The sequence below is a fragment of the Hydra vulgaris genome, chromosome 06 (genome assembly GCF_038396675.1).
Source record: "Hydra vulgaris chromosome 06, alternate assembly HydraT2T_AEP".
Lineage (NCBI taxonomy): Eukaryota > Metazoa > Cnidaria > Hydrozoa > Anthoathecata > Hydridae > Hydra > Hydra vulgaris.
In genome coordinates, this window is record NC_088925.1 from 34,290,001 (window position 1) to 34,303,511 (window position 13,511).

The window sequence follows — 13,511 nt, forward strand, 5'->3', positions numbered from 1 at the left end:
AGTTATATATTTATATATATATATATATATATATATATATATATATATATATATATATATATATATATATATATATATATATATATATATACATATATATATAAATATATAACTCTTCCTGATGATCCAGCAATGGTGAAACTTACAGTAGAAGATAAAAGTTAGATAAGTGTTTTTTACTAATTTATATAAATATACATATATATATATATAAATATATATATATATATTTATATATATATATATATATATATATATATATATATATATATATATATATATAAATATATATATATATATACATGTATATATATATATATATATATATATATATATATATATATATATATATATATATATATATATATATATATATATATATATATATACAGTGGCGGCGTTAGGGTAGGGCCTGGTTGGGCAATGGCCCAGGGCGCCGAATATAAAGGGGCGAAACTAATTAGTTATTTTACCCTTTGCCTTTTTTTTGAATGGGGTTAAATTGAGCTAGGGGCGCCGAAGAAATCTCGCCCAGGGCACTGGTAGTGTTAAAACCGGCACTGTATATATATATATATATATATATATATATATATATATATATATATATATATATATATATATATATATATATATATATAAATTGTTCCTAAATTATTTGGCTTTGAGCGCAAGGTAAATCCCAATATTTTGTAAAACTTTTTTTTCTAATGTGATCTAAATTTTATTTTGAGATTGTTTCTAATGTGGTCTAAATTTTAATGTGGTCTAAAATTCTAATGTGGTATAAATTTTTAATGTGGTCTAAATTTTATTTTTAGATTGTTGAGTATCCTAGTTTTTTCATAATTGTTGTTTAAATTAAAAAAGGATTTCTCAAAAAAGAATTTTGCGCAAATACGCAAAAAAAGAATTTTGCGCAAACGCGCAAAAATAAAATTTCTTGTTTTGTTTTTTTTTGCATAAATTATGCGAAAATCTTTTTTATTTTAAACAACAATTATGAAAAAACCAGGAAACGTAACAATCTAAAAAAAAAATATGGACCATTATTATCACATTAGAAAAAAAATTTTTAATTAAAAATATTGACATTTACCTTGCGCTCAAAGCCAAATAGTTTAGAAACAATTTGGGGCATTTTTTCGGGTATTTTGTCGCATGAGCACAAGGTAAATGTCAATATTTTTGGAATTTTTTTTTGTAATCGTATTTTTTAATATTTGCCCCTCATTTAGCTTCTTGTGTATTCGCGTTTGGAAAGTTTTTTTTTTTTGAAAACCTCTAATATATATATATATATATATATATATATATATATATATATATATATATATATATATATATATATATATATATATATATATATATATATATATATATATATATATATATATATATATATATATATATATATATATATATATATATATTTATATATATATATATATATATTTATATATATATATATATATATTTATATATATATATATTTATATATATATATATATTTATATATATATATATATTTATATATATATATATATATATTTATATAAAAAGTACACGACTAAAAATCATAATAAATATGAATGTATATATATCCTTATATTTTCAGGATGTTAGCATTATCGACAAGCTCAATTGTGTACAACCGAAAGTTGTGTGATGATAGAAATTTTTTAACAGACACACAACGTCAGTTATGCCTAAATTATGGCGATCTTATCCCAAAGGTTGCTATTGGTGCGGAAATGGCTTATGACGAATGCAGGTTTTAAAATTTATGATAATATTATGTTAATTTCTTAATCTTATTATTTTTGTTTGTTTGTTTCTATACAAGTCTTTTAAAGCTAAATTTTTGGTTGCATAATTATTACAGGTAAATGCACAGCAAAAGTAATCACACTTCAAAAACCACATAAATATTAGAAATGAGAAAACTTTATGAATCTAAATATTTAAGCTATTGGGAAAAAAATCAGCATTGCTATTTTTATTGTTTAAAGTTTTTTTTTTTTGTTTTTTTTTGAAAACTTTTTCTGATTTTTTAAATCAAACTTTTAAGCAAAAGTATGATCAAATATGGATTCAAAGTCAGATTTAAGTTTACAAAGTTGACTTTTTAATATGCTTTTAAGTGTCTTTTTTTTATACTAAAAAAATGTAAAATCATTTATATGTATTATGTCGGATAATATTGAGGCAAGTACTAATTTTAATTTTTGAAGGTGCGCACAAAAAGTAAACTTAAAAGTCAAACAATAGAACAATGCTTACAACAACAACAACAACTCGTAATACTACAATGGAACAATGCTTACAACAACTCGAAATTGTAAATGAACATTTGAGAATGTTTTAGTTAAACATAAATATTTTATTGTTTATCACGATGTATTTCTATAATAACATCTCTTTGCCACAGATATCTATTAAATTTAGATACAACTTTAAAATGTTTAACAATATCTTTAAATTGTGAGACAATAAGTTTTGTACAACATCTAAAGGAGTATTCATCAGTTTTATTTTTAACAACTTTTTCATGTGAATAATCACTTCTATTGCTCTCTGTTGCATAGCTATCTTCTTTGACTCTAATTTGGATTTGTTGCTGTTCTTTGCCAAGCCATATCAGGAAAAATCATTAAAGGTTTTTGGCTCTTAACCTGGCACCCTAACATGCTGCATTAGGATTTTAAACCATTGTGGAATTTAAGGAATTCTTAGCTTTGTTGCTAGACAAATATTTCCAATACATGCGCATTTAATAAAGGTTATCTTTTCTTTCTTTTTTTTTTTTTAAACTTTTGTTTTTTACTTTTCATTTATGACTTCAAATAAATTCAAAACATCTTTAGTTTTCATAAACTTAAGTTAGTTGTGTTGAACCTTCTAGTTAAATGCTTCTCTTATTGTATAAACAACGCTTTCATGTTGATGTAATTTTTGAAGTGTGCACTGAAAAAAACTATGACTTTTTGACAGAATAAAAAAGCAGTAACCTTTGAAAAGTAAAGGTAAGCTGTAAAAATAAGATTTCCTTATTAAATGCATTTTTTTTATTGAGTCTAACCTGTAATTAAAAATTCCTAAACACTAATCTTGATAGACAATGCCCCTTTATAAAGAAAATAGTGGAATATAGGATTGTTTGTAGAACGTAGACCTAACGGAATAGTGGTTAAGTTAATATTTGTGTTCTTTATTTAATTAGGCATCAATTTCGCTGGGAGCGCTGGAATTGTATAGCTCATAAAAAAAATGACTCAGGAGGTAACCTACAATCTCGACTACCTTTGCTCTTCGGAGATTCATTAGTGCTTGGTATGTAAATTTATAAACCATTTACGTGTTAATAAAGTTCCTAATAATAATTACTATATAATTATTTTTTCAGTTAAATTCTAGCAGTCAAATTCTTTGTCAATTAACAGACTTATTCCCGGTATTCTATAAGTTTTTTTTAAAGCTAGTTGTATTCTAGATGTGAATATATAAAACAGGTGTTAAAAACGGAGATATAAGAAACCATTTTCGCTCTAATAGTAACCTTTGGGATAAGAAATTTATGCATAACTGACGTTGTGTGTCTGTTTAAAAATTTCTATCATCACACAACTTTCGGTTGTACACAATTAAGCTTGTTAATAGTTTTAACATCCTTAAAATATAAGGATATATATACATTTGTATTTGTTACGATTTTTAGTCGTGTATTTCTTTAAAACCTGTGAAAAATATTATTACAATTGATTTTTTTAGCATATAACAAAAATATAACATGTTATCCTCCGCTCGTGTTGTGTGAGTTAGATGCGTAGGTTAGGTTATCAACAATTCCATGTCTTAACAAAACGTTACTTCTTTTAAATATTTGTTGTTAAAATATCTTGTTTTAATTTACAACCTAAGAATTTAATTTGTTATGCTCTACCTAAGTTCGAATAGTTAGATGTCTTAAGAAAATGTCTTTTCTTTTAAATAATTGTTATTCAAATGTTGAGACAACATATAGTCTTATAGCGTGGAGAAAACATGTAGTCTTGTAAGGTGGAGACAGCATATAGTCTTATAACGTGGAGACAACATGTAGCCCTATATAAGCCAGAATGAATTTTAAGTAAAGTATAAAGAAACTTAGATGCCAGAAAAGCCTCAGTTAGCATATTTCAAATTATTATATTTATTTACTGCCAACGTGTTTTTGAAAATCCAATTTCATGTTTTTTTATAAAAAACGTAATTTTTTTTTTTTTAAATATATTTTAAGGTGCTCCAAGAAGACCTAATGGTCTAACAGAACACTGCAAAAGAGGATTTAACAAGGAAGTTCAACCAATGTCGATTATATGGCCAAAGCCAACAATTAAACCTCTGAGCTAGAACTCTAACAATGCCATGCGCCATGGCTGCTTTTAAGTAGTAGTGCTCGCAGCTTAAAGACTGTTATCATTTTTTCTAAGATTACAAAAGTAAATTTAAGATGTCCTCTTTCATTCAATCTAATGACTCGCTCACCAGAAACAATGCAGAGAAAAAAAATGTTTTCCTCCTCATTTTCATCACTAGTTGAATCTAAAATATTCAGTTACACTAAAAACGTTCTCAAGAACCAGGAAGTATATGGTAAATGAAGGTTCAACTATTTGTTATACAAACATACAGTAAACATACAATCAGTCTAAAATAAACAAACAAGAGTCTAAAATAAAAAAATGTGAGAAATTAAATAAAACGAATTGCATTATTGCAAACTAAAATGATCTGGATAACTTGACCCTAGTTTTAAATTTTTTTAATTTAATTTTTAAGTTTTTAATTTTCTAAAAAATGTCTAAAGTGATTAAAATAATTATTTACATTAAACTAAAATATAAACAGTTATACAAATATCATTTTGATTAAATTTTATTTTTATCGAATTTGACTTTATTTTGAAAAAATGGCTAATGAAAGTACAAAAAATTGACAGCTAATAAAAGTACAAAAAAACAAAGAAACAAAAAACAATTAGATAATCGTCTAAGGCTGTTTTAGTATATGTTTGTAAATTTATCAGTTTTCACATTAAATCTTGTTTAGTTTGAACTTGTTAAACAAAAAAAAGTAAGATAATAATATAAATATATAAAAACAGAAATTAAAGATGTATTAAACAACACATTAGTTGAATATATTAAAGTAGGTTGAAGCTGAAATTAGTTATGAATGAAAACGTGATAAAACATATGTAAAGATCTGAGTTGGGCATTGCACGACTATTTTCATTTTTTGATTTTGTTTTCGTAAATCATCATAGTTGGTTTACGTTTTTGTAAACCTATTTATGTGACAGCTTCTCAATTTGTCATAGCTGTAAATTATAATATTACATTAAATTTATATCTTTGTTGCGCATAATACTTTTGTAAAAAAAAAATTCTTTAAAATCTTAATAAATGAAATTATAACAATATTTTAAAATAACATATAAATTAACTTTCAGTGCGTTGAACTAAATTGTGAGCTTCTTTTTCTGACAAAATTATCTTTGAGTAAAAATAAAAACTTTTGTTGCTAGGTCATTGTAAATACGATAGAATTATCAAACCAACCAATAAAAACCAACCAATAAAAACCAACCATTAAAGACAAGAACTGGAACCGTTTTAAAAAATAAAATGAAACTTGAAACCATTTGTTTTATCAAATGAAACTTGCACACTATAAAAAGAAGCGCCTGGATGCAATAAAAGCAGCGCTTGGATGCTATAAGAAGCAGGGGTTGGATGCTATTAGAAACTTTAAAAAAAAAAAATCATAGTTAGATTAGATAGATTTTTATTAGAACATCAAATACATGTTATTAAAGGACACGTAGGCTCATACAAAGATGGACAAAGACACCATGCCCATAAATAAATTAAAAATTTCACCACAAAAACAATTATAAAATTATAAAGAAACAAATAGTTGTCCCTTTTAGAACAAATATTTGTTGAAGTCAAAAGAGTTAACTTTATTTTTAAATGTAAAAATATTTTTTTCATGCACAGCTTCCGTGGTTATAATATTCCATATGTCAGCAACTCGGTAAGAAAAACTATATTTTCTTGAATCTGAGCGACAAATTTGTTTGCTTATATTATTAATATTACCCCGGGTGGGGCTTTTGTTGTCAATTACAAAGAACATAGATTTTTAAGTACAAATCAGTTTGTGAAAAATTTTAAACATGTTACCAAGTCATTTTGTTAAACATGTTACTAAGTCAATTTTAAGGCGCCGAACTTCAGGTGATTCCAAACCAAGCAACTGTAATCGATTATGATATGAAAAATTTCTAAAGTTTCTAATTTTCTTAGTAAATATTCGTTGGACGCTTCCAACTAATTTAATCAATCCGATTTGGTGTGGCAACCAAATTGGAAAACAATATTCTAAAATTGGTTCTATATAGATAGCGAAAGCTCGAACAAGGCTCACGAATTTTAAAACATTTCAATATTAGATATGCTCAAGAGTTAGCTTGATTGATGACGTTTGAAGTATATTTTTTATAGTTAAAATTACAGTCCATTGTTTATCCTAGATCTTTTGAGTTGGAAGACCAAGCCAAAAGGCACTCACCTGATTTATAGTTATCCTTTATACCGTTGCTTAATAAGGGAGCTGCTATTCCAAGTGCAAAACACTTACTACTAGTAATTGATAGTTGCCACGTTTCTACTCAGAGTAAAAGCTTATTTAAAGCAACTACTAAATATTGGCTTAGTTCCATGTCACGGTTCGAACTATATTACTTTATATCATTCGCTTAAGGTTTTAAAAAACAATCCAGATTATTAGTTATGGTAGTTAAATCATTAACATAGTCAGAGTCAAACGCTTTTTGGAAATAAATATATGCAACATTCTTTATTTGGTGGTTATCCAGAGTGCGGTGTTCCAATCATTAGTAGATTCCAAGAAATGTGTATTTTGTACAGGTGGAGTGTTTGTTAAGGAAAAATAGTTGTTTCAGCATCTTTTTAGTTGAATCAAGAAATTAAAATTTAAAAAATTAATTTTTCAACTCTCTTATCACTGAAAAAAATCATTTTTAAAAAACTAAAAACTATAAAATATGAATGATATGAATGAGAAAAATATGAATAAATTGGAAATCTCTTACTGACCTTAGAATAAACAAAATGTTTTGACTTTTAAGCAGCTGTAGCTGCTTAAAAATCAAATACATTTGATTTTTAAGCAGCTACGGCTCAGAAGGCTCAGATTAAAAAAAAAAATTTAAACTTGGAAACATTGATTCGACATAAAAAACAATATTGAGGTAAAAATATAAACTTTTCAAAATATCTTTTGGTCACTTTTGGGCACATTTTCTTGGGTTAATTTCACCCAAGAAAATGTGCCCAAAAGCACATGCTTTTTTATGAAAAAGGGTATTTTAAAACAATCGGTTTTTGCAAATTCATTCAATTTAAGTAGCAAAAAAAACTTGCTGCAAATTTATAAATTTTTTGAAAAAAAAGTACTTTTTTAAATAACAAATTGTTTTCGTGATCAATATTAAAAACTATAAAAGAGTAATTTAAAAAGGAAAAATAATTTAACAAGTACCAAAAGCAAAAAAATGTAAACAGTAGCAACAGAAAAAAGTAAATTTAAACACAAAGATGTTTGATCCAGTTTTAAAAGAACTTACACAAAAAACACTGGAAAATATAAGTCAGTAATTTTCTTTTTTTCTAAAACATCAAATAATCTAAGTCTATTACAGCTTCCTTTTATCAGCAGAAAAAATAGATTTTCAAATTAATAAAACACCAGTTCCTTCTTCTAAAGTAAAATATAAAATTTTCTCGGAAAAAAATCTACGTGATTTTGATATTCAAAAAAGTTAATAATTAAAAACATAAGCATTAATTGATTGGCCAACAAAAAAATAAGTTAACTCATACTCCACAAGAGAAAAATCAAATTGAGATTTTGAAGCTTGAAGAACAGGTATTAACGTTTTTAAATGAGCGCCATGCAGGATTGATAACTGGCAAGCTTAACTAAAGTTGATATTATTAGAAAAACGAATAGAGCTAAATTTAATGTTTGACTATCTCCAACTCTAAACAATAAATTATCTTATTAACTTTTATTTACTTGGAGATGTACAATTAAGGCCGACGAGAAAAGTGCGTTTGTCTGCGTGTGTGTGGGGGGGAAGGGGGGGGGGGAAGGGGGAGGGACGTTTATTTGCGTTTTTTCGGTATCTCAGAGTTTCACGTAGATTTTTTTCCGAGAAAATTTTATATTTTACTTTAAAAAAAACCCCACTCCAGTTACTATTTTTAATTATTTAGGGGGTAGGGGGCGAGGTTGGTATTAAAAGTACACATGGCATCAGAAGAAGGATTCAAATTTTTAATTTTTTGACGCAATAAACTTTGCAATTCTGATAATTTTATAACTACAGATATTTTAATGATATCCTTAATGTGATTAATAACAATGATTTACTTTACTAATAACTTATGATACCTGAAAAACAAAAATCATTCGTTTTTTATATACCTAACAGTAAGTAAAACAAATTTTGAAAAAAACATTAGCAATAAAAATTTAGTTAGATAAGATATTAAATAATAAAAATAAAATATTCAGAGAAATAATAAAAAATATCTTCTTTTTTGAGCGTCTAGAACGTTTTAGGTTACTAAAGCATGGGCTCTTTTTAGGTCATACTAGCATGGATTCTTTTTAGTTCCCAAAAAGTATGAATTCATTTTATGTTTCAAAAGAGTGATTTCAGTGGGTGCTCTAAACCTCTCGTAGTCGTTGGTATCATTATGAAAGTTATTTTTCTAACTATGACTTTTAGCTATATACTTATGATTTTAGTTCAAATATATACAGAAAATAATAAATATATACAGAAAATGATAAATATATACAGAAAATCACTTTGTCAATATTTTTTACAGATTCTCGAGAAGCGGCTTTTGTTAGTGCAATTTTTTCTGCTGGAGTTTCTCACGAAATAACAAAAGCTTGTTCAAGCAACCAATTAACATCATGTTCTTGCGATAAAACTTCTTCCACCCTTGAGAAAGATAGTTCCAAATGGCAAAGCTGCAATGATAATATTGTATTTGGAACAAGCTTTGCAAAACAGTTTATTGACAGCGTTGAGCTAAAATGGAGTCTAACAAAATTATTTTCAAACCATGATAGAAGTCTAATGAATTTACACAATAATGAAGCTGGTAGAATAGTAAGATTTTACTTTCCTTATTCTTTTTTAGTTGATTTAAAAGAACTGATGTCTTGCATTAATAAAATGAATAACTAATAGTCAATGCACGTTTACTTTTCAGAGTGTGAAGCAAACAATGTGGTGGAAATGCACATGTCACGGAACTTCTGGATCTTGTACAACCAAAATATGTTCAAAATCTGTTGCTAACTTTCGTCATATCGGTAACTTATTAAAAAAAGAATACGAAAAAGCAATTAAAGTCCAAATAAAATATGTTAGCACAAAACAAGTTTTGATGCCAATCAATGAACAAATCCCTTTAGTAACCAACACTCAATTAGTTTTTCTTAAGAAATCACCGCTGTACTGTAATTCGGTTGCAGGAAGACGGTGTAAAATAAAAAGCTCTGATGAAAACGGTTCGTGTTCAAATATGTGTTGTGGAAAAGGATACCATACTCAAATTAAAATAATAGAGAAAAATTGTTCTTGCAAATTTGTGTGGTGTTGCAAAGTCACGTGTCAAAAATGTTCTCACAAACAAAAGATTCATATTTGCAAATAAATAATATATAATCTTTGGACCAGAACAAATATGCAGCTGTTTTTTAAAAAGAGATATATGTAAATAAAACTTCCATTTATAATGTAAAAATGGTATGTATTTTTTTGTTAGTTTGTTTTTGTTTTGTTTCTTGTTCTTTAATCATCGCAAATTTGTAAAAAATGAAATCGCTTGCGAAGCGTATAATAATTTAATTAAAACCTACAAATGCTGTGTTATACAAAACTTGCAAAAGACCAATAAAAAAACCGCTTTACGTTACTTGTGGTATTTTTATGAAGTTATTTATAATTTTTTTCTGCTTCTTTTGCAATAACTTCATATTTAGAAGTAGTTTCATTTTCTCAGTTAAATGCTGTTTTTTCAGTTAAATGTCATTCCCTCAGGTTTTTCAGTTAAATGTCATTCCCTCAATTAAATGTCATTTCCTCAGTAAATGTCATTCCCTCAGGTTAATGCTATTTCTTTAGTTTTTCTGACATAAAACTAAAAATAAAAGAATCCAAAAAAAAAAAAGTCAAACTTTAAAAAAACCCGTCGTATTTGGAAATAGAATTTACACATAAGTGCATCTTAGTACATGGTTACATCTTAGTACATGGCTACATCTTAGTACATGGCTATATCTAGTACATGGCTATATTTAAGATATAATCGTTTATGTATATAATATTATAAAATAAACTTAATATTTATTAATAGTATTTTTTTTACTCCTTCCACTTTTTTTTTTATACTTATAAATATTGTTTTAAAAATTGTATTATGTATATGTATATATTTTAAATGTAGTCATTTTCAAAAGTATATGTATATATAAAAAGTCTTATAAAAGATTTTTTAATGTTTTCAGAGAACTTAAGTTTTTTGATTTTGTAAATTTAATATTTTTGTTCATTACATTGTTGTATAGATAAGGTCCACGATATCAAATAAATATATATTTTTTAAATAATATTAATGTAAAATATTTTCAAATTAATGTGTGTTTTTTGTTGTTTCTAGTTTTATTTGTTTTTTTTATTAAAAGGAAATTTTGAAAAAATGAATTGTTCCCAAGTTTATACCGTAGCACAAACATCAAATTTATGTTAAAATGATAATACCGGTTATATTTGAAAGAATACCGGTTTTATTTGCTTTAAAAGTTGTAAAAGTTTCTCCGCAGGTGAGAACTTATCTTTATTTTATTGTAAAATATCATTTCAATATAAATATATTAACTTATCATTTATAAACCGTAATTATTGAAGATTTGAATACTTCAAATACGTGTTTGTTTGTTATTGGAAAGATATTTACTACTGCATTACTCCAAATCTTGCCAATGTCATCAGTTTCAGTGAGTTTTTGTCAAGTTTTCTAGCTCTTTATAATTTAATCTTTTGAAATTTAAGCTTTCATTTTGAATTAATTTAAACGGTGATTTGTAGAGTTTAGTCTATTTTACATGATGCAGAACTTTTCGCTTTGTTTTTGATGATTTTTAAATTCTGTCATTGATCAGTTCAAGTATTTTGGTTTTATTTCTTTTTGTTTATTTTTGTGTTTTAGGAAAGTATGTATGAATATTTTACACTGTGAGTTTGAATGCCTAAAATTACATAACTAGTAAAATGTAATAAAACTGCCGATAATACTGCTCTTTAATAATAAAACTGCCGATAATACTGCTCTTTAATAATAATGACTCATTAAAATTGTGAATAGAAACTTGATTAAATGAAAAATTGATTACTCCTTTATAAATTTTGTTTTTAGAATTAATATATTTATCAATGTACGTTTTTTGATGGTTGGAAAACTACAACACGGAACACATTATCAAAAAAAATTGTCATTGCATGTTCGTTGTAACTTAAACAATGTTTAGATAAACCGATATCTAAATGTTTAGATAGACCGATACAAAAATTAGACAGTTAATATTTAGATAGACCGATACAAAAATTAGACAGTTAATGTTTAGATAGACCGATACAAAAGATAGATAATATTTTATGTATACAAAATTGTTTTTTCTTTTGAAGGTTTTTTTAATTAATTTAAAATTTAACTTTTTTCGGGCAGTCTACAATAGGTGGAAACTAAAATATTTTCTTATAACATAATGGTTCTAATCTCCAATGTAAAGTCTTTACTATCGACATCAGCGGTTGAGAAGTTTTTTCTTACTTAAAGCATTTTAGATACGTGTTCCGATAACTCCTACCTTTTTGCTAATTTTTTTGCTAAATTTCAAAAGATGCCTACAATTAAAATTTTAATATTTAAATTTGTTTAAGATTTATCAAATTAATATCTTTCTGTTAAGCATCATCGGTCTTTAATCGTACTGAGTAAATAGTAAGGATTTAAAGAAATTCCTAAGTTCTTGCTCCAACTTTCTAAAGCAAAAAAAAAAAAAAAAAAAAAAAGAAAGGTTAAAAAAAGACTATTTGGGTGTAACAAAAAAAAGTTCGAAATAATCTTTTTTATGTGCAACGTAAAAGTGCTTTCATATTATAGTAGTACTTATATTTTATATAAATAAATAAAAATAATAAATAACGATAGATTTCCGTAATATTCTAAATTACAAAAAGTATTGCTAGGTTTTTTGAAAATTATTAATAAATCGACATTTTTCATAAAGTTATTAAATAAATGTTTATAAAAATGATAATAAAATTCTCACCCAATATCCCTCATGCAATTAAAAATATAAAGAAATATTATCTAAAAAAGATGCAAAAATATTCACAATCGACTAGACTGCGGCCGTGGCGCAGTGGTTAGAGCGGTTGCTTTATAAGCAGGAGATCCAGGTTCGAAACGAGCTATGGACATATTTTCGCGTCACGGTAAGGAAGGAGGCGTGAATTTCCTGGTTAAATGCACCTCCGTGGTGCTCTGTGACAAGACCGTTAGGACTTCTTGGGACACCTAAAAAAAAAAAAAAAACTTAAATATGTATGCATATATACACATATAGATACACACATATACACAACCATATAAAAATACATGCATATCTATATCTACATCAATATCTATCTATCTATCTATAAATGTATGTATATATATATATGTATATATATATATATTTATATGCATACATACACACACATTTATATCGACTTAATATAAACAAATATATATATACGCATGTATATAGAGAAAATAAAAATTAATACACAATACAAATGTATATGTATATAATACATATATATATATATATATATATATATATATATATATATATATATATATATATATATATATATATATATATATAAATTAAAAGGGGAAAGTAAAAAGATAATAAAAATCACGGTGCTGTAAAATCCAATTAGAAATAAAAAGTTGACTAATGTAGGTAAAATTCCATCTCAGAGCAACAATATATTCACCAATGATGTTTCGGAGAGCCTGATAAAAAATGGTTAACATCGCTCGTCAGGGATGCATCCTTGCTATCTTTATCATTGCCTGTAGCCTACATCATATCAGTCATTATTGCAATAAAACGGAGTCAACTACAGAAAAGCTAAGCCCCCCCCCCCCCAAATTTAGACAACACTAATTATTTTAAGAAAAAAATGTGGACATAGAGACAAGCATGTACAAAAAGTATATTCTATTAGTCTAACAAATAATAATTGAGCAGCCGTAGCACAGTGGCTAGCGCTTGCCTCAGAAACTGGAGATCCGTGGTTCAAC

The 13,511-nt window shown here is 26.2% G+C and overlaps 1 protein-coding gene across 2 annotated transcripts in view; it reads left to right on the forward strand.

The window, feature by feature from the left end:
* hywnt16 (secreted signaling factor Wnt16) overlaps window positions 1-11,053 on the forward strand; it is a 13,511-nt gene extending 2,458 nt beyond the window's left edge. The window contains exons 2-6 of one of the 2 annotated variants that reach the window (XR_010639124.1): window positions 1,619-1,774; window positions 3,224-3,333; window positions 8,970-9,259; window positions 9,363-9,901; window positions 10,840-11,053. Coding sequence is in view for 1 of the 2 variants with exons in the window: in XM_065799928.1 (XP_065656000.1) it covers window positions 1,619-1,774; window positions 3,224-3,333; window positions 8,970-9,259; window positions 9,363-9,809 (1,003 nt within the window). In the remaining variant the exon portion in view is untranslated. Of the gene's footprint in view, window positions 1-1,618; window positions 1,775-3,223; window positions 3,334-8,969; window positions 9,260-9,362; window positions 9,920-10,839 lie in introns of those variants that run through there. The other variant, XM_065799928.1, reaches the window with a different exon arrangement.
* The last annotated feature ends 2,458 nt before the right edge of the window (window positions 11,054-13,511 follow it).